Source organism: Protopterus annectens, chromosome 5.part1 (assembly GCF_019279795.1).
Source record: "Protopterus annectens isolate FY-2018-M chromosome 5.part1, PAN1.0, whole genome shotgun sequence".
NCBI lineage: Eukaryota > Metazoa > Chordata > Ceratodontiformes > Protopteridae > Protopterus > Protopterus annectens.
In genome coordinates, this window is record NC_056736.1 from 737,208,011 (window position 1) to 737,229,766 (window position 21,756).

Below are 21,756 nucleotides of genomic sequence, written 5' to 3' on the forward strand. Positions count from 1 at the left end.
CAAATACTTATAGTGTTTTGAATTTGCCTTCACATTTGAGAACTTCACTTGTTTTACAGTTTCAGAACTAGTGTAACATATCTGTCAGGCATAGTCTTTGTCACCCTGCCTTTCATCAGTTCTTTAATGTAAACACTACGTACTTAAGTCTCTACTAATCACGACACCTAAATAAGCACTTGAGCACAGTATAATGTTTCTCAACTGCTCAGTTTTACACTTACTGATTTATTTCAAAGCAGCTGTTATACTACAACAAGTGAGTGGGTGGGTGGAGGGTGAAATGAGCATTCCTGCACACTGTGTCAAGCAATAACAAAAAGGTAATTCAACTTTTTGAGCTCCAGAGACTAGAACCTTTTGCCTAATAACTCTCAAAATTATGCTTCATTTCAAAAATGTATTCTAACCACTGATAGCAATTATATACACTATTCCACTCACATTAACCAACAGGATTTTCAAAAAATCTTTCCATACTTTTATACAAGTGACTCAAGACACTAAAAAATGTGGGAAGAGGCCCCAAACTGCAAATTTCTGACTGCTAATTCTTATTATGCAAAAAAAGGGTTTACCTCAACATCCCTGCCGCCACAGTTTGCCCTCAGTTACTGTTGCCTTCACTGAAGGAGTGTCTTTTACCCATCAAGGTCATATCTGGATACTTGCACAAGCTTAAACAAATCAGGTGTTAAACAGACATATCTCCAAGGAACTTTGAAATCCTCTCATCTGCAGTTCTCAGCATATCTTATTATTTACTGCCAAAGCATTGACTGATTAATTTTGTCATCACTGCTCTGTGTTTTTGCTCTGCTCGATCTGCCTGCCCTTTTTCTGCAATGCCTGATCAGACCTATTTAAGTTGATGCCTTTGATCGTATCCACAGAGGAGTATGGAAACCCGGGCTCCAGCTAAACATTCCCACTGCTCCAACAGTTATGCACATGTATCTTAAATGACAGTTGACATTCAAGACAATGTAAGGTCTCTATAACATGAAGGTTTCCTGCAGCACAACTGTCAAAGAAGAATGTGCTTTGCATAACAAAACAGATGTAATTTTAACAGAAATTACAATACAAAAAACACTGTTTGTCTATCAGACAGAGTTGTGACACTCAGAGTAAAACTTCAGTATTTATATAACTTTTGCTGAAAAATGAGTGATAAAAGCATTCACTGTTATAATTTGTGTGCAACAGGGAGCAACAATGATTCTCTTATTGACATTTAGCAATTATTCTGAGAGTGGTTAAATAAACTACTGTCAACATCTAATTGCATTGGTTCTCAAAATAAAGACAATATCATATTCCCAATGAAAAATACATATAATGGGAGAAAATGTTTCACCCAACAGCACATTATTAATCAAATTCCAGTACCAGAGGCAACGAGAGCAAGATCAGACTGAACCAAATCCGTTTCACATGACAACCTCATAAATTATTTAGCTCATTAGAATCACCAAGAGGGGCAAAAACAACATCATTGTCGGGGATATTTTCTTACATATGGAAGGTCAGCTGAAAGACTTGCTATTAAAATCTATACATGATTACTCAGTAAGGTAAACAACTGAAAGGAAAACAATCATTTGTTTCTGTTACCTATGACATGACTGTTGATTAGCAAAACCTCATTATTTCTTGCCTTCATCTGTGAATATTGTATCATGTTTCAGGAAAAAAAAAACACTGTGTGGTACCCCCTGCAAACTGTTGCCACTGCCTTCAAGCACAAGGACTATGTAATTTGGAAAAGGAATCAAGACTCACTAATGGGCAAGGATCTCATTTCTATTACAGCACTGTCTGAAGCAAGTCACACAGTGGCGGTGTGCTTCCGAACTGATAACTAAATGAATCACGGGATTTATGTTCAGGAGTTGTCACAATGTATTGCACTTTGAAAACCCCTCTGAAGGTGTTAGGAGAATCAACTAACCATAGTCAACTGCAGACTTCAACGTGACATCAGGGTGTGTAGATCCAAAGGGGTTTCGTACAAACCTACGCCGCCGACGCAGGTCATCTTCCCAGTAGTCTAGGCGCCAAAAATCAAGCTGCTGGCTGTGAAAATATGAAACAGAGATACATATGTTAGTAATTATCAGTCCTTTATTATTTTACAATTATACTTGTGTGCAGCCCCACTTTCCCCCCCAAATTACTCCAATGTTTTCATTCATTTTCATATGATTATAGCAGTCTACAATCACAGCACTAGTATTTTTTTCCTAGTGGATGCTTATTCTATTTAATGCTATTAAGGAATCAAATGGCTTAGTTGTGTCTGCAGGAAAATGGGTTACCCACTGCTGAATTCATAAATCACAGGAAGCCCATTAACAAATGCTGCATCAAATTACAAGTATAAATGGCACAGCTTGCTTTCTTTAACAGTGTTTTTTAACAAGGATTGTAAATCACAGAATGGGGACCTCGATGCAAACAGCTTGCAGTTTAATGACTAGCATCCCCTAGCAGACTGAACTTGGAACTATAAAATATTGCCCACTTGAATTTTGTAGAACCATGATTAAAATAACGTACTGAAATATTCATCTAAATAATTCCCCATGGCCGCCAGCAACCTGAGAAAATTGCACTTTTATTCATTATTAATAACACTGAATTAGGAATGGAAAAAAGTTCCAGCATGTGGTAATTGTCTAGATAAATTATTATTCCAGCATTAACACAGACCTTGGATAATTTTATAGCTTGCAGCTATTGCAAACCATTAAGCCCAAGGTCTATTGTCAGGATATACAGCACTGCCTTCCTTTGGTTTGATCCACAAAATTTTATATGCAGTGGTTAACAATATATGCAGTAATTCATGAACGCTTCTTTTTCATAATTTATAACATTTATTAGATAGTGTGCATTCAGTTCATATTCTATCCATGCTCCTCCTTGGTTAGTGAATGTGAAATCACACCCAGCCATCATGAAGTGTTACTTTTTTATACAAGAAATATAGATACAGCTCTAGAAAACAAAATTAGTACATGAGAATCTCAAAGCGTGAACACACAAAAACTATATCAAATATATTGACTTGTGGTTATTTTGTAGTGAAAATGCAGTAAAATACCACATTCCTGACTTAAATACATATTTCATGGAGGTCTGCTGTTTTGGTCTGTATGAAAGAAACATCATCTTCTCCACACTCCACTTATTGAAAGTTTACTACCCTAAATTTCTATTCATCTTTCTTTCCAGTAGTACAATTAATGTTTGAATACCTGATAATCTGTTAGGTCATATGAAGCTGAAGAAAGTAGGATTAGACTGAAACAAGGTCTTCTCTAATTCAGAGACCATTATAGATGCCCTGTCAAATTAAAATGTCACACCTCTAGTATCTTCACAGATAAAAATAATTACAGGGAGGTAAATCGAATTTGGTCTTTTGCAGCATGGCTCCTAACTGCTTCTTGTGGTACAATGACAATGTATATATTTGGTGAATCTCTGGCATCTGAAAGAAGAGAACATGTAAAGAATACTCCTCTGTCATGGCAAAGTATGTGCAACACACCGTGCACCTTATTACACTGCCAGTGTAGTGATGCCAGATGAGATGGTCTCACTCTTCCAGAGTCAGGTGGTTCATTCTAAGCTTGTTTCATGCAACCACAATAAGGCACCATGGGAAGAAAACTTCAAACAGCCCAAAGAAGCAGAGCAGAAGGAAGCATGACTAGAGAATGGAAATGTTAATCAATATGCATTATATAATCAATATGCATTATATAATCTATACTCCAGTTCTTCCTTTTAATTCAAAATCTACTGCTAGAATGGCAAGTTATGAATCCATATACAGCAAATAAATGTTCAAGAATACACCAGATAAATGTTGTATCTAACTCTCTTCTGGTATTAGAAAAGTAATGTCATTTTTAATGGGAGAAGAAAGTGTGAACGGAGGACCACGTCACCACCTCACATATATAGTCATGTGAAATCCTTGTTAAAAAAGGCCAAAGAAACAGCACGACCACTTAGATCCACTTTTTTTAGAGCCACAGCAAAATGAAAACAAATGGTTACATTAGAACCAGCTCAGTTCCTATCAGGCAAACACAATCAGTTACGGGAAAATGAAGTCATAACAATTTTTGATGGCTTTTTCCCTGAAAATGTACAATCAAGAATTGTAACTTAGTGTCAAGTAAAGTGTAAAATCTCTCCTTTAGGATTTTGTTGATGAGGATAAAAGAATGGCAGCTGGATCTTCTCCTTCAGGGCCAAGTTAGTCGTTTGTCATACAGTAAATGGCAGAGAAACCCACTCCATCCTTGCAGAAGAATGTCTGAAGCTGTGAATGATTAGTTAAATAAGATGCTAGCATATAGTCATGTCCTGATCTATAACAAGTTGAAGTGACACCGATTTGTAAAGGGGGTCATTACTTCACACCCAGATAATTACAGATCCATCAGCCTGACCATTATTCTATAAAAAGCCATGAGGAAAGTTATAATGGAGCTTTGTCAAAAACAATGCTGGGAATCTACTACTGCTATGAATAGATTTAAGGAAAGATCCTCAAATTTGAATCAAGCAACATTTTTTGAAGCTGTAACAGCAGCACTTGATAAAGAACTGACAATATTTGTTGCTTGCCCATACCTTGTTAAGGCACTGAATATTATTCAACAAAACGGGAATAACTTGACAAGTGAAAACTATTACACGTCAACCTCTACACAATTCAAAGGATGAAACAAAAGTTAGACAACAGATCACAAGCAGAGGTAATTGGTTCCTTGACTGTTTCAGAGGCCATTAGTGGTGCCCCACAAGGTTCTGCATTGAGAACACTTCCTTTCAACTATTCTTCTCAGATATAAACATTGAAAATGTGCTATGGATAATCAAGTAAATGAATGGGAATTAAGTAGCTAAATTATTTAATAAAAAATGCCAAAGTTCTCCAAGATAGTCAACAGCAACAAAACATACCTAGTACAGCAGCAGACACCTTACTTTTTATACAAGTAAATGCAGAGTAATGAAACTTAGCAAAAACAACAAATTGTGATTACAAAATAAGTGGCAAATTATAAAAAATAGATTTCTCCTCATCTGGTCATGTGTGAACAGGAAGAATTTAAGCTTGTTGAGTTCTGTTCCCCGATTTAGAACTCTTCAACCCCCCCCCCACACACACACACACACACAAATCACTGATGATGTACTTTCTATTTGTGGACCAGCAGTGATTCAAAGTGTTTAAAACCACAAAATTAGAGAATATAAGTAATCGTAACAGGGTGGAGGGGATTCCCCTGCAAAAATGTTTTTTACTGCTGCTTTTGTTAAATTGTAGTTCTGACCAGTTTGTTTTAGCCAGCTGAAGCTTCAATAACTTTAGTCTCAGTGAAAACACAGGGGAAGCAAAAGATGGCATCATCATTTCATATCTAGGGACACTGGAATATGGTTTAAATACTGGTATATGCATCTACTAACGTTAGAAAACCATCCTCAGTAGCCCATTTAATTATATGAAGCATGTCAAATCATTCCCTAGAGATCATCGCATCGACATCTCACTGATCTGACCCACTTCTGAATAAAATGTTGCATTTTAAAGCTTTGAACATGCCACCTGAAGTAACTTGTAAAGGTACAATGATTCTACTCCTTAAAAAAAACATAGGACTGGAAAGCAAACTATTCAGAAAGAGTTTAGAAACAGGTATGAGTCACCTAAAAAGGGTGAGGGGGTGAAGTGACACAGTAATGCAATGATGTACTGATATTGTGCAGAAATATCTAGAAATCTGGTGCATTTGTTTCTGTCACTGAGCTTTTCTTCATAGTGATTTTATTCAAAATATTTCCAGCTAACATTTTTATCAGTATGTAGTTGTTGTAACTTGACATTTTTTGAGTACAGATGGCTGAATGTTGTTCAAGTCCATCGAGTGCTGTGCCTGAAGCAACTGTGATCTCAGATGGCCTGCGTGGCTATAGCCATGTAAAATTGAGCAAGAAAGCTATTAACAACTCCCCCTTTTCACCCAACTGTAGATGCTAAAAAATCCCAAACATTTTTTTATTGCAAAGTCCCTTGATGAGAAACTGAAACATGGTGTGGCTAATATTAAACAGGTTTGTAAGGACTCGTGGCATTTTTTAAAAATGTTTAATGAAGTTGATTATAAGGATGCAAAATTTGTCAGCATAGATGTACACAGTTTATTTTCTGTAATCCCACATGATGTAGGGATTAACTGGTTTGAGGAACAACTAGATAAGCAGGGACTTTCGAGGACTGGTGATGGTGATGTCATGAATACCTTAATGGAATTGGTATTGAAGAATAATTACCTATATTGTGAAGGTGAATTTTTTAGACAAATTACTGGGGTTGCCATGGGAGCAGCATGCACTCCCATGTTTGCTAACTATATAATGGCCGAATGGGAAGAGCAGTGTATATTTAATGGCCTTTTTGATGGTAACTGGGCCATGTACACCAGGTTTTGGATGATATATTCCTGTTATGGATAGGACTGGTCTACATTAATAACATTGTAGAATTTTTTAACCTTTTCCCATACTTTTCATGAAGACCATATAGTGTTTCTAGATGCGTAAATAAGTAAAGATCCTGATAAACAAATGTATATCTCTAATATTTTTCGTAAGCCCACTTTCTCAAATTCATACCTCCATTACTCCAGTGGTCACCCACAGCATCAAAAGAAGGCTCCGGTCAAAGGCCAGCTTGTTCGTCTGGCCAGGATGGTGTCGGATATGGCAAAATTTTTGGAAGAATGTGACAAGGTAATAAATATGTTTTAAACTAGGGGTTACCCTAGTGTGTATTTACTGGACATTCAAAGGGAGGTTGCAATGAAAAGAGAAACTGGAATTTATGAGCCCGTTTTAAATGGCAACAATATGGCAATGCCCACACTTGATGTACGGTCTGCTTGGGGTATTCAGGGTTTTATTACTACCTTTTGTTTGGATGCCCCCACTATTACTGATATTATTTTTAAATAATGGTGGATATTTTCTACCGATCCAGATGTTTTGGACAAACTGGGGCCCAAACCAAAAATTGGGTATAGAAAAGATATTACCTTCAAACAGTTATTGGAAAGGAGAACTCAGACTTCTTATAGGAAAAATAAACTAGGAACGCATAAGTGTGGTGCTTGTAGACAATGTAAGCACATATATGTGGGTGATCACATTGTTATTTGAAACAGGAAATATTCGAGTAGAGATTATTACAATTGTAATTCTAGTAATGTGATATATGTGGCCTTGTGCAATGAGTGCCCATGTTTTTATGTGGGAAAAACTTCAAGAAGGCTCAGGACAGCATGGATATTAGGAATGAGAAATTAACTAATGAGTTGTTTAGACATATTTCTAGATGCAATTCCCATGATTTTAAGTTTCTGTTATTGAATCCATTAAAAGGGATTTGCAAGGGAAAGTTACTCAGGAACATCTGAATTTTAAAGAAGTGCAATGGCAGATTAAGTTGAACGCAACAATGTTTACTGGATTGAATGATAATTTTTTCTTTAGTTCCTATTTTAAATCTTCGACATTATGTAATTTAAAATTTAAAATATGATTTTGAATGGTGTATTAATTGCAAAGCTATGGATTTTAAACTGCAATTTTAATTACTGTTTTTAGTAGCTAGGCTATTTAATTAGTAGATATGTGTGTGTAATTAGTCATAGGATATGGGGCAAGAGTATAAAATGAATGAGTGGGAGGGACTAGTTTGTTCTGATGAAGTTCTGATTTTTGTGGACGAAAGTGCTTAACTAATTGCTCAATAAAGTGGAGATTTACTAGCTTCACTATCTTCGGTGGCTTGGTCTGTTCCTGTGCTTTCTTGGCTGGTTGGTTGTACTTTTTTGTTAGGGTTCTCTTTCTCACTCCCTTTCTCCCAGCACAACTTTGAGAAAGATTTATTAAAATGAGCACCCAACACCACTGGAAAGAAACATCTGTAGTGTACTAGACCAGCGAACAGTTAAAGGAACATGCTGGTGTGGAGAAGAGGCTGCAGAAGTCTACTACCTTGCCTAAGTCTTTAAGAATATAAAGGATCTTTGTTTAGCATCCTGATAGAGGGAACCTGGCTGCTGGTATTTTTGCAGTTATGGTACTGTAAGATAGGTACAGACTGAGTTATAAGACAAAACTGACTGCTTTGGAGTTGCCTGAAGTTAAGCCATTTTATATCAAGACGAGGGAAATGCACTAACTACTCCATTTCTGGATTTCATTGGCTTCTTGGCATACTATGCTGGTTATTATACCTTTTACACAGTTACTTCATATGAAGGTAGACCCCCTTATTTGATATTTGTGGCAACTAAGCAAACAATCTTAAAAACAGAATTAATTATATGAACTTTAACTTTCACATTAGTCACTGCTCTTCACAATCTATTTTTCTATTCTTTTTTTTTTTTTTTTTTTTATTAATTTGGATTATTGGGCATTGGCAAGGCAGGTGGAAGGCTGGGTTTATTTTTTTCTGCTTGATGACTGGTTTACTATTTTTTTTTTGAATCAGCTGTTTATAGTTTGTTTAAATAGATGAAAAAGTAATAAATAAATTTAAAGAAAGAAAATTGGCTATTCTTTTCTTACAGGTTATGTAGAAGTATCCTTTGCCTGATCTACAAAGTAATGACTGTTACAGTTCAACATGAAAGTCCGTGTTTGAAATGCAGAGCTGCAAGAGATGACATTAGATTAAGTCTTAAAAAGGAAAGTGTGTGAGCAGGTGTATTTGCACACATACATATATGGATATGTGTATCTATTACACACACATATTTACATTAATACAGCTATAAACAATAGTAATATAAATAGATAAAATATACAATATCAATATTGGGGTAGCAGTTATCATGCTATCTTTCTAATAAAATCACCTTTATTTAGTTTGCAATCATAAGTTTCATAACCATGTAGATCATCATCCATGCTGAATCTAGACAAATATATCCTCATCAAAAACAATGAAAATGAGGCAAATGCATTCATATTTACCTATAAGTCATGAAAGATGATCAGAGAGATACTAAACATTTATGACAGTGCTAATAGTTCTGTCCTTCAACATTTTAATAGCAAATGCCTTTAGAAGAATAAGGTTTTCTAACATAATATGCAATAACATCCATAGATAAGAAATATCGCTCTCATTCTGTAGGGTTCTATCAAGGTTAATTAAACTGACATTTCAAAGTTACTACTTCCACTCCTTTTTCAACACACAAATCACCCAAACCCCAATCTTCTAATTTCTCAGTTACAACAACTTATGCAGCTAGGAAGAGATAGTACAAATGCGCACATTCCACTTACCTGTAACAGTGGATGTTCATAGAACACATTGCCTTATTGGCATACAGGTAGTAGTGGCTTGCTACCCTCCCCTGGCAGTCTGCCAAAGCTCAGAACTGTTCCCATTGCCTGTCTGTGAGGGTGAAGAACCAAACACCTGGCAGGACAAGGTGAGCCCTCCTCACTCACAGACTGGATCCTTTCAGTTTTCTAGGGTTTAGCAGGAAGAGCAGATGAAAAAACAAGAGTTGTGAACACCTGCTGTTCCCATTCCACTCACCAAACACACACACAAACACACCAAAAATGGTTGCAGAAGCAAACTCAACAGCACCTCCTGCAACCAGCTATATACACCCAACAAAAAGGGGGATGGTGTGAGGGTAAGGCTAGTAAAGCAGTGTGGAACTTAAACAGCTGTACTATGTTCAGGAAACATACTGTCTTACTAGCACATTGGTAGATTCCCAAATTTTACCCAACCTGAGAAGAGGTAGGACAAAGGTCCAGGAGCACTTGGACAATGATCCTCGTGAAGCCAGCATTAGATCAAGAAAAAAATTAGTTTGTAATGCATCATGGAAGTATGGACAGAAGACCAAGTTGCTGCCTCTAGAATACTTCTACAATCCACTCCTTTCCAAAATGTCACTGAGGAGGAAAAAGCCCTCATGAAAAGTGCCTTTACTTTGCCTGGATTTGTCTTGCCATGGTGGGTGTAACAAAAAACATAAGACAGGGAACCCATGTCCAGTGAATTGCTTAGTGACAGGCTGACCTTTCCTTGCCCCAAAAAAGACAATAAGAAGTCTCTGGGCCGTCAAGGTAGTACATGAGCTGACTGTGCACATCTAAGGTGTGTAATGTCTATCCCTTATAGTAAAGTTATACTTAGGTTCTAGAAAGAACACAAGGAGATTAAAAGTCTGACAAAATGAAAACTGAAACCAAGTGTCTAACACAACCCTAACCTTGTGAAAAAATATCAGGTAAGATTGTCTCACCATGAGAGACTGCAGCTTAGAACTCATCTTCCAGATGTCAGAGCAAACCAAGAATATAGTTTTCCACATTAAGAACATAAGATCAGTGCAAGCTGCCAGTTCAAATGGTAGTCTAGGCCAATTTTTTCAAGAACATAGTTGAGATCCCACAAAGGAGGAATTTCCTTGTGCGGGGGTCTCATATGCAATACTCCTTTCATACGATCATAGGAGGTTGCTAGGCTAATGGCTCTGAGGCCCTTACAAGCCTAGCCAAGAGTTTATCCCCAAAAATAAACCTCAGTCAGCACCTTTCGCCCATGTCAATGAGGGACACAGGTGGAACCCCTAGGAACACTTTGTAGTTTCCCATCCACTCATCAAGGTTGCGCTTGAAGAGGGTCAGCGAGGTGCTCTGTTTGACATGTATGAGGAGTCTATTCCAGAGACGGGGCAGCCTCTGGGAGACAAACCTGTCTCTCTAGCAGGTTTTGTCAATGTTACATATTAGGTTCAGGCCTTTTCAGCAGGTAGTGTGTGAGGAGTTAAACTTACGGATATGGAGCATCTCTAGTAAGGTAGGGTCTGAGATTGCTTTGTAGGCAAGAGACAGATCACCCCTGAGCAATTTATATGATACTGAGTAGAGTGATAGTGATTTGAGCCTGTCTGCGTAGGACAGGTGTTAGAGGCCATGGATTCTCTTTGTGAGGTATTTCAGTGGCCTTTCCTGTTGGTGCAGATGTTTGGAGGTACATCCCAAATGGGGAGTTATACTCAATTACTGAAGCAATAAACATAAAAAGTTCGTAGAGCAAAACAATGGAAGGGATATGTAGAAACCAGGTATACACGTAAATTCAAGCAGCAGCAACAAAAAGTCCAAAATCTCCAATAGAATAAAAACAGGTTTATTCGAGCAAAACAGGGTGAGCGCTTTCGCTAAAATAGCTTCATCAGACCTTATTACACTTTAATTAATAAAAGAAAGCGTTTAAATACAAAAAAAGGCGCCAATAAAATGAGCACTCCTTAAAGGGATATGAACTTAAAAACAGTCCCAATATACAGACTGTGAACCATGACTAAGTATATATGTGTATACTTTTAAAACACAAGAACATATGTGACAGTCATTTCTGATTCCTAAGCCTTCTAGACTTCAACAAAGGACGTATAGGGACTTTGCCATTGAGTCCAGGCAATACATCAGCCCTATTAGATTTAGGGCTGATGTATTACCTGGACTTAATGGCAAAGTCCCTATACGTCCTTTGTTGAAGTCCAGAAGTCTTAGGAATTAGAAGTGACTGTCACATATGTTTTTGTGTTTTAAAAGTATATATATATATATTTAGTCATGGTTCACAGTCTGTATATTGGGGGCTGTTTTTAAGTTCATATCCCTTTAAGGAGTGCTCTATTTATTGGCGCCTTTTTTTGTATTTAAACGCTTTCTTTTATTAATTAAAGTGTAATAAGGTCTGATGAAGCTACTATAGCGAAAGCGCTCACCCTGTTTTGCTCGAATAAACCTGTTTTTATTCTATTGGAGATTTTGGACTTTTTGTTGCTGCTGCTTGAATTTACGTGTATACCTGGTTTCTACATATCCCTTCCATTGTTTTGCTCTACGAACTTTTTATGTTTATTGCTTCAGTTCTGCTGTTCATTGTAGAGCATTTACTCCGACTGGTCTTATTGTTATTTGGATACTCAATTACTGGTCTAATGAGGAAGGAGTATAGAGAGGTAATAACCTCCTTTTTTCTGGATGCAATCACTTTACTTATGAGATGAACCAAGTAAAAGGCTTTTCTGACCACTGCCGCTACATGATGGTCGAATGTGAGGTTATCAACCAGACTGCCCAGGTCTCTCACCACAGGTTGTGTGCTTAGGGGGTTGCTGTTGATGTGGTAATCAGTAGGGGTCGTATTTTTGCCAAATGGTAAGATGGTACATTTTTTTGCAATTAGCTTGAGGCCATGACTTTGGCACCAATCATTAGTTGCTGAGAGACCCTCCTGCAGTATGTTAACATCATTTGGGAAGTCAATGACAGCACCCAACTTACAGTCGTAGGCAAACTTGGTCAGCCACAGGCCTTTTGTCTTTGCCTGTACCTCCGAGAAATAGATGCCAAACAGCAGGGGCCCCAGGACAGATCCCTGGGGAACTCCGCTAGTGACAAGTCTGCTATTGGAGGCAGAGGTGCCTATTTTGACTTTGAGGGTCCTTGTCAGTGAGCCAGTTGGCCAAGGATTTACGAGAAGTTGTGTTAGCTTTTCAATGATGCCCGACTGGGGGATTGTGTCAAAGGCCTTGGCCAAGTCAAGGTAAGCTGTATGTACTGACTTTCCCTCACCCAGGGCCTTGGTGACAATCTCAAAGAAGTCAACCAGGTTCAACAGGCAAGATCTGCCCTTGACGAATCTGAACTGGGTGGGGTCATGTGCTTGGAGATTGCCTATGTCCTTGTTTATGAGGTCCATAATAATATGCTCCATGGCTTTACAGATCAGACTTGTCAAACTAATGTGGTTTCCATGGTCAGTAGTGGCAACACCTTTGTGCAAGGGGATGACAATGGCCGTTTTCCACTTTGCTGGAATTAAGCCAGTACTTAGGCTGTGGTTGAAAAGGGTGCTCAATGGCAAAGCCAGTTCTTGCTGGAAATGGTGCAGAATACATCCTGGGATACTATCAGGTCCCATGGAAGCTGTGTTTTTTGCCTTGGATAGAGCCTGTAACACTTGATCTATGGAGATGTGAGGTGACAAGTATTGGGGATGTTGAAAGGGCCTTTTGGGGGGGAACAGCGGGGTGAAGTTTGCGCTGAACTTATCTGTTAGCTAAGTCAACAGGATCAGTGTAAGTGATACTGTTAAGTAGTAATTCGGAACAAACCTGGGCTTTGCCACAGAGGTTCCTGACGTAACTGAAGACTTTATAGTTTCCCTTTGTAATGGAGGCTAGTTTCGATTCATAATTGGCCTTGGAGGTTTTCACTAGTGATCTAATTTGCTTGTTGAGGCTAATGAGGGAGTTTTTCCAATTTGGAATTTCTTCCCTCTTACCCTTGGATAAGTTGCTTCCTTTTGTTATAAAGCCTGTTGATAGAGGATGTCCACCAAACAGGTTTGTGTTTCCTTGAGGAGCAGGTTTCAGTTCTATTCGGTATGACTGAGTCCATGCAGTTGCACGGGTGCTTGTAAACTACACTGGCATACTGTTCAGTATAGCTGTCTGCATCCTCTGGGGGGGGGTGAAGCTACAGATGCCCTCTCTTAGGAGGTTGTAACTCAGCTTAGGTTCATAGGAGATTACTGGATATTGTTTGGCTGGATCTACTGCTTGTTGGGCCGCCAAAAATGATCTTGCTTAAAGGAGCAGAACTTTGGAATATGAAACATTTGCAATACCCCTTGTATCACTTTACTTTTGTCATTCCAGTGCTCAAGGATCTGATTAGCTGCTATACTAGAAACAGAGACTTAAAAAAAATGATTTTATGAATGCTCCTTTCAACTCATTAGAAAAATTCTGGGAGTGCAACCAAGCATACCTCCTAATCACCACCGACAATGCAGCAATTCTAGAAATAGTATCAGCCCTCTCCAAGGCACTTTTTAAAGCATGTTTGGATACCCAAGAAACATTGGAAACAATATCTTTAACATAGACCATTTGCTCTGTAGGCAATGGTGTAGTAAACAGTAAACTTGTCTAAACTGTTCATTTATCTCAACACAAACTTCCACATAAAACACTAGTAAATATTTTAAAAGCTACAATGCTGGACTGTACCAACTACTATTCCTAAGATTCTAGCCACTTGCCTAGTTAATCTGAGGGACTAGGCACAATGAAGACATAGTCATCTTACTAGGAAATGTCATTGAGGATACTGAAGAAGGGTCCCCAGACAAAAGGGATTAGAGGCGAGGAGAGGCAGAGCATACCAAAATTTTCTTATATCCTTTCTTAGGCAAAACTTCAATGAACAAAGGAAACCTGCAAGCTTACTAGAAGACCTTTCCCAGTACTAGGATCAAAGGGGGGAAGAAAACATTTGTTTGGGTCCCTGTATCTGTCCATCAGAAGAACCAACTGATCAGACACAGATAAGTCAGAGTCCTGAGACACAGGAGCCCCTTCAAAAAGAGAAACCTTAGCAGACTGACTGGGGATGGAAGCGCAGGCATTATTATAATCTAGGCATGCACCCTGTAACCAACTGCCTGCACCATGGATCTATCCATAGCCACCATTTCAGGTGGGAGATAAGTCACAGCCCCACCACATGGACAGTCCTTGGTCTCTTTTTGGCATGCGCTACACAAGTGGAAGAGTCACCAGGGGGAAAGTATCAATACCAACAACAGATTCTGCACCCCGACTTCATCTGCACCTAGAGAGTTTGGTTCTCCCATACCTGCAGCAGGCAATAGTAGAGCCCTGGAGGATGTGTCTGACCCTTGTGTTATGCACAGCTGTGGTACTAAGACTACATTATGGGACCTGGAGGTAAGAAAAGATGAGTGGTCTAACTGCCTGTGCAAAGCAAAGACTTCTGTAGAAGCACAAGCCATATGCTGAGGCATATTGTTTGATTTATTCTTTCATTTTTTTAGGTGCAGATGGGGCCATCAAATCAGGGGACAAGAAACTAGCCAGTTCAATAACAAATACTGGCTGCACTGTCAGCTCAGTAAGGAGGGGACAAACCCCACTATTCTCCCTCGAAAATCTAAAGACCATTCCTCTAGGGGTACTATTCTGAACAAAGCACGGAGAAAATGCAAGTATTCTCAGTAAGTCAGTTCAAAGTACAAAACACATGCTCAAAAGTCTCCTCATTTTGTAAGCAAAGGCTACTTTCCGCCCAAATGAATGGATACAGCCTAAAACGATACTGGACAAGAAATTAGTCTAACTGATGAAATTTTTTAACAAATAAATTGGCACCAAAATTGAATTTGAAAAAAAAATCATTTAAAATGCTGTAATCCTGCTCAATCACCTCAAATAAGCATAACCCCAAAGAAATAAAAATGCAATATCATCACTCCTGTCAAAACGTTCAGATAAAGCGTTTGATCAACAGGCCTTACTGTGCTTGTCAAAGTAAAACAGAAACACATACAACATTTCTTAAAAATAAAATAAACAAATAAATAAAATGCAGAGGCTGGAAATAAAACTCAAAAGGAGTTTCTTATCTGAGCACTGCAGCTGACATCACCCAGTTCGAAAGAAGAAATATCCCAAAAGATCTTTCCCTAACTGTGGCACAAGAAAACTAAAGCGTTTTGTCTCTGTGTGTGAAGGGCTGTCCCAGTCCTTCCAGCTGATTGTTTCTTCACCCTTGCAGACAGGCAATAGGAGGAGTTCTAAGCATTACTACCCATATGCCAGTAAAGCAGTGTGTTTCCTGAACATCTATTTCAGTATCACATAACATCTAATAAGGTATCCAAATTAATCAAAAGCATGTTTTAATAATAAAAAAAAACCTTTGTGAAACACACCTCTTCAAAGAACCCAATGAATTTCAATTGCCATAATTATGCAACAACAAGGGGAAAGACCCCTCGATCTAAATCTACATTCATTTCAATCTACAGTAATAAAAAAGTCAGAGTGCTTAAGTCTGCTGTCTTGTGGCTGGGAAGCTTCAAACTTGGTTGACTAGTTGCTCCCACTAAGAAAAACTTTACAATGCTGGTGCAAGTCACACCTTGTTCTCCCAAGGAAAACTTTACAATGCTAGTGCAAGTCACCCCTTGTTCCCACCAAGGAAAACTTTACAATGCTGGTGCAAGTCACACCTTGTTCTCCCAAGGAAAACTTTACAATGCTAGTGCAAGTCACCCCTTGTCCATCCAAGGAAAACTTTACAATGCTGGTCCAAGTCACACCTTGTCCATCCAAGGAAAACGTTACAATGCTGGTGCAAGTCACACCTTGTCCTCTCAAGGAAAACTTTACAATGCTGGTGCAAGTCACACCTTGTTCCCACCAAGGAAAACTTTACAATGCTGGTGCAAGTCGCACCTTGTCCTCCCAAAGAAAACTTTACAATTCTGGTGCAAGTCACTCCTTGTTCTCCCAAGGAAAACTTTACAATGCTGGTGCAAGTCACACCTTGTCCATCCAAGGAAAACTTTACAATGCTGGTCCAAGTCACCCCTTGTCCATCCAAGGAAAACTTTACAATGCTGGTCCAAGTCACACCTTGTCCATCCAAGGAAAACATTACAATGCTGGTGCAAGTCACACCTTGTTCTCTTCCTTGCATTTTGCTAATGCTGAACAAATACTGTAGCTAAGTCAAGTGTACTATTTGTACTTTAAAATAAGAGGCATTACAAACTTGAATCTTCAACTTTGAAACCATTTACTAATGGAAATTATTAAACTTTGAACATGTCTTATTTTTGAAGCTATTTTAAGGTTGTTTACAGCACACTGATCTAATTAATAGTCAGTTTTGTTACTTATTTCTTAAGCCCAAACTCCCTCTACCCAGGAAGTTACATAAATCCACAACACCATGACAGTCATCCATGCAGTCAATTCAACACTCCACTTTCAAAGCATCCACAATTTACATCAACCAACCAGTCTATTGTAGACATGTTTCCTTCAATGACAAGCAGAGCAATCAGGCAACATGATCTGTACAGAAAATACATTTTTCTTTCATCTTTTCCCAGTTAGGGGTTGCCACAGAGGATCACCAGTCTGCTATGATTGGCAGTGGGTGTCGAGTTGCCAACCCGGCGCCCAGCCTTCAAAGTAGAAACACCCACACATGCACGCACCTACTTGCATGTGTAACGTTCACTCTATCATGAGGAGGACATGCAGACTCCGCATAGAAGGCACTCCGGCCGAGAATCGAACTGGAAGTGAAGTGATAACGCTAACCGCAGCACCATCGCGGCCTCTCAGAAAAGACATTTTAATTCCAGTATTTTCAAACATCTTGCAGTCTCCCCAAATCTTTTCTTGAAAATATGAAGCTCCTTGAACATGGATGACTTCCTTAAAGCATTCACTCATTACTCATATCCATTCATTTTATCTTTGAAACACAACTGATTACTATACATACACGAGTAACAAATTACATTCACGGACGATGCCACTGAGAATGTCATCCATGGGGACAACAAAAATAAAATAAATGAACTTGGAATGTGGAGAGTGGAGAAACCTTAATCATCTTTGAATTAATCTCATCTTAAAATTCTAGTCCAATAACAGAATACCTCTTTTACAATGATATAAACAATAATGACCTACAGTAATATAGCAAATGTTTCTTATATTGCTGATACTAACATTCGAAGATTTTTAAATCCACTTGCTGTATTAAGCAATTTTAACGCGATAAGCTACAACCATAAATGGTCCACTAACATGAGTTACATTCAAACTTCATGCAAATTTACTTTTTAACCCCTTCTTATTTCAAAAAAATTTGACTGTATACTTAGCCAACTCTTTCAAATATTTCTGATTATAATGAAATAATAAGTATAATACTAATTTCCATAAATAAGACAGAAGAGCCCCTCACCAATAATCCTGGTACAATTTATCCTCTGCTATTACACAAACATTAATGGAGTGCTGCAGCCAGTTTTCAACAACAATATACACTTGCTTACCAGCACAGTTTACCACAATCCCTGATAACACTTGTTTAGTAAACGGATGTAGTTCTAAACATTGAAGTTCACAAATCTTTAATGGCTAATGATCGATCTCAAAAGATCCAAAGCCAAAACAGTAAAAAAAAAAAAAAAATATATATATATATATATATATATATATATATATATATATATATATCAGTTTTTGCAGGCAGGGGGTGGGGGTGATAGGGCAAGCACACCTGCACCCACCCCACCCCTTATTAATTATACATACCAACTGCAAGATCTCTCTACAGTGGGGAAAGGACAATTTGCCCAATCTACATTGTGCACAATCTTGCACAGACATAACTTCAGCAGAAGCGATCAAATGAGTTTTGATCACTTCTGCTGAAGTTAAACACATTTGAGATTATGAACATTCAGTTACATAGAGTGTTTATGACTGAACGTAATCATTACAGAGGATTACAAGTATACCAGGAATATGTCTTGCAAACATACATAACCTAATCCGGAGGCTTAAAATGAACTGAAATTATTTATGTGCAGTCTCTCAGACCATCTCTTTGCAGCCAAAACTATAAACACTGATATGTTTACTGCACTATTTACAGTAAAGGAACACAACTTTTAACAAAGGGCTACATATGCATAACTTTATTTTTTTAACTAATAAGATCTAGCAAAATACTTTCAAAAACAGGTAAATACATTTTATATTGTTGCTGACTATAGTCCAAGCAAGCAGAGTATGATTAGAAGCTTGGATACAAAAATGGAGTGACAGGATGGATAGGAATGCCAATGCTGGGCAGAGGAACAACATTGGGCATTCTCTCTGTAAGCCTTGGTGGAGGCCAGCACATGCAGGCATTGACCCCAGGCTGGAGGATGCAAGAAAATGCACTCAGAGTGGCCATCTCATAGCCCACCGAAGTCTACATCTAGGGAAATTATGTCAACACAAGGGGGGCAGGGAGTTAAGTCAGCAGAAATGTCCCTCATCAGATGAATGACGTCTTCAATGTCAAACTCATTTCACCTGCTTGCCCAGCAGGGAACTTAGCTATAGAAGACAGGGCCCTCTTCGAAGCAGAACCTCTTCCAGAAGGAAGTCTCCCATTAAGAAAACGCCACGTGTCAGCCAGGGTGGGTCATGCTGGTGAAGACACTGGGCCATTAGAGGTGGCTTGAAGATCAGCCACTGGAAAAAGAGAAGAAATATATTTTATATCAATAAAGTCACCCCTAGAAAGAAAATCTGCTATCTCAATATAAACGTCGTTATTTTTTTGTCAAGGAGCTAGGAGAAAAGAGTGAGGCTATGAGTTGCTTCCTGTAATGCTGGGTTTGAGTCCCTCAGCTTCCATCTGCATAATGTGAAATTCTGAGAAAGTGACTAAGACATTGCTCCTATGCTTTACCATACTTTTGTTCAGATAGCAATAAAGATAACTTATACACCTTCTCTACACACTGTGACTTCTTAATTTGTTTAGAATGCCATCCTTGTTTTAAACAAATCTAAACAATGTTTCTTCCTTCCTTGTCTTCTAATCTCAATGAGAGCTAATATTTTTCTCTCTTATTTCCATGATTCTAATACCTAAGCAAAACCATGTCTCTGTGCATGCATGCGTGCGTGTGTGTAATTTGACTTTTAAGATACCACTCATATTTCTCCTCCTCACCTTATTTTCCAAAACAAATTGCTGCTCAATATATACCATTTGGCCACAAATTTCTTCAGTCTTTTCTTAAACTTCATTTGCTTTCTATTTTAATGGCAACATGGTGTCACTTTTTACCCTTAGTAAGTCGTCAGCTTCATAAGACTCCATCTGTCTGCCACACTGCACTAACAGTGTTAACACCAATGCATCCTGCCTGCTCTGATGGCAAAGTGGGACAAACCCTGACTGCGACCCAGGTGACCTGAATTTGAGTAGTGACTCAGGTACATATTGGAGACAATATGAGGAGACAAGAAAAATGAGGCTTAACTGATGTGACTCCCTTTTGGGAAGAGTGTGAGGTGCACACGGCACACCTTCTGGTCCTATAGTCCCCACTGGAGACCAGAGACCACACAAAACTGCTAGATTCAATGGAGAGAGCAGCACAGTCTTGAAGGGGCTTTTCACTTGTAGAACTGAGTGACATGCCCACGCTGATGCCCACTGCATGATACTGCTGGGAATGAGTAGTGGGAGATATGGCCTTCAAGTAAAAACCCCAACCTCCCTCAAAGGTGATGGACCTGCTCCTACTCCACTCACTGCTAGCCGTAAAGGAACCAATGAGTCACAAAGGTCTCATTCAAGGGGATACAAGCAGGTCAGCAGGGCAGTCAGAAAGGAGATGCTGACAGGTTGGGGAACTGGATCAAAAAGTAATTAATAAAATAGGTGCGCTATCTCTTTCATTGCAGTCCTAATAACTGTAACGTAACAGTCTCAGTCTTCTTTTTACCGTTTTCAATCCACGATCCATCTCTTGCAGTAAACGAGGAAGATGTGGCTCGGACGCAATCTACAGCATCAGGTTTACAAGACTTCATCTTACTATTACCATCAAACTTGTTTCAGTTTTAACCTTTCGAATTACACCGTCTTATATCTTAACATACAGAGAAACTGAAGTAACAACCAAACAACAAAAGCCCAAACAGCTCTCCATAATCAAGCTAGTTTCTTAAAGGCCAGAAAGTCATAAGCTTGGACAATCAGATCCATCACTTTAACTATATATTTAAAGACACTACATATTAATTACATGTGCATTGATGCCCTGAAACTGAATGCAGCAGCTGTTGTGATAGATATCTTTAATACCTGCAGATGAAAGGTTATATAACATGGGTGAGTCAACTGACTTATAAATTTCAACGCAGTAAAACTGAAGTGGCAAATACCTGTTATTATGGCAGGACTCATGATGTCAAAATGTACAAAATTAATAAATATAACGAACCTGCCTAAACCAGATTCCTGCTTAAGTAAACCAAATACCTAGCAATCAAACTTAAAATACTGGGAATTCTAAAATGTTTTCAGAACTTTGACAATTTAGTAACATATCCCTCTTGATTCACTATTATCCTTTTCAAACAATGCTCAACCCCATATATTAGTACAACTAAATCAAACACTGATTTAACAACTTAATGAAACTGATTTTTATTTTATCCAGGGACACATACCAAGCAAGTCTTCCCTTTCATAGTATAGAATGTATAACCAGGTAAAATGTAGAAGTTTAGTACCCAGGGTTAAGGAAGAATATGAGCTGCTAACAAGCCTCATTCTTCAGTCTTGGGTTTAATACCCACACTCTCTACCTACAAACTGTGATTCCAAGCAAGTACGTTACTTAACCAGAAAATGCAGATTGATCACCCCTGAAAAAGATGCACTTACAACTATGGACTAATCAAATCAATAAGAAAAGTGTAGCAGCATGCTGCTGTGAATAAGGACATTTACAACTGTTTATATATTAACAGCTCTACTTTGTGTCATATACAGTTTTATCAGCTTCTAAAACAGTGATGACGAACCTTTTGAGCTTGGCGCGTCAAAAATTCGGAAAATGCCTATCTTGACTCTGTTGGCATGTCACCTCCCACCACCCCAAACAAAAAAGAAAGAATTCTTTACATATTCATTTATTTAAAAAAAGTACAGTCCAATCATATGTGCTGCTATGTATTCTAAAAGTAAAAGAAA

At 38.4% G+C, this 21,756-nt stretch overlaps 1 protein-coding gene across 1 annotated transcript in view; it reads right to left on the reverse strand.

Moving 5' to 3' along the window:
* The window catches only part of NBEA (neurobeachin), a 4,581,458-nt gene that overhangs the window by 1,374,091 nt on the left and 3,185,611 nt on the right, over positions 1–21,756 (reverse strand). The window contains exon 44 of the mRNA XM_044072852.1: positions 1,955–2,079. Within this exon, the coding sequence (XP_043928787.1) occupies positions 1,955–2,079 (125 nt within the window). The remainder of the gene's footprint in view (positions 1–1,954; positions 2,080–21,756) is intronic.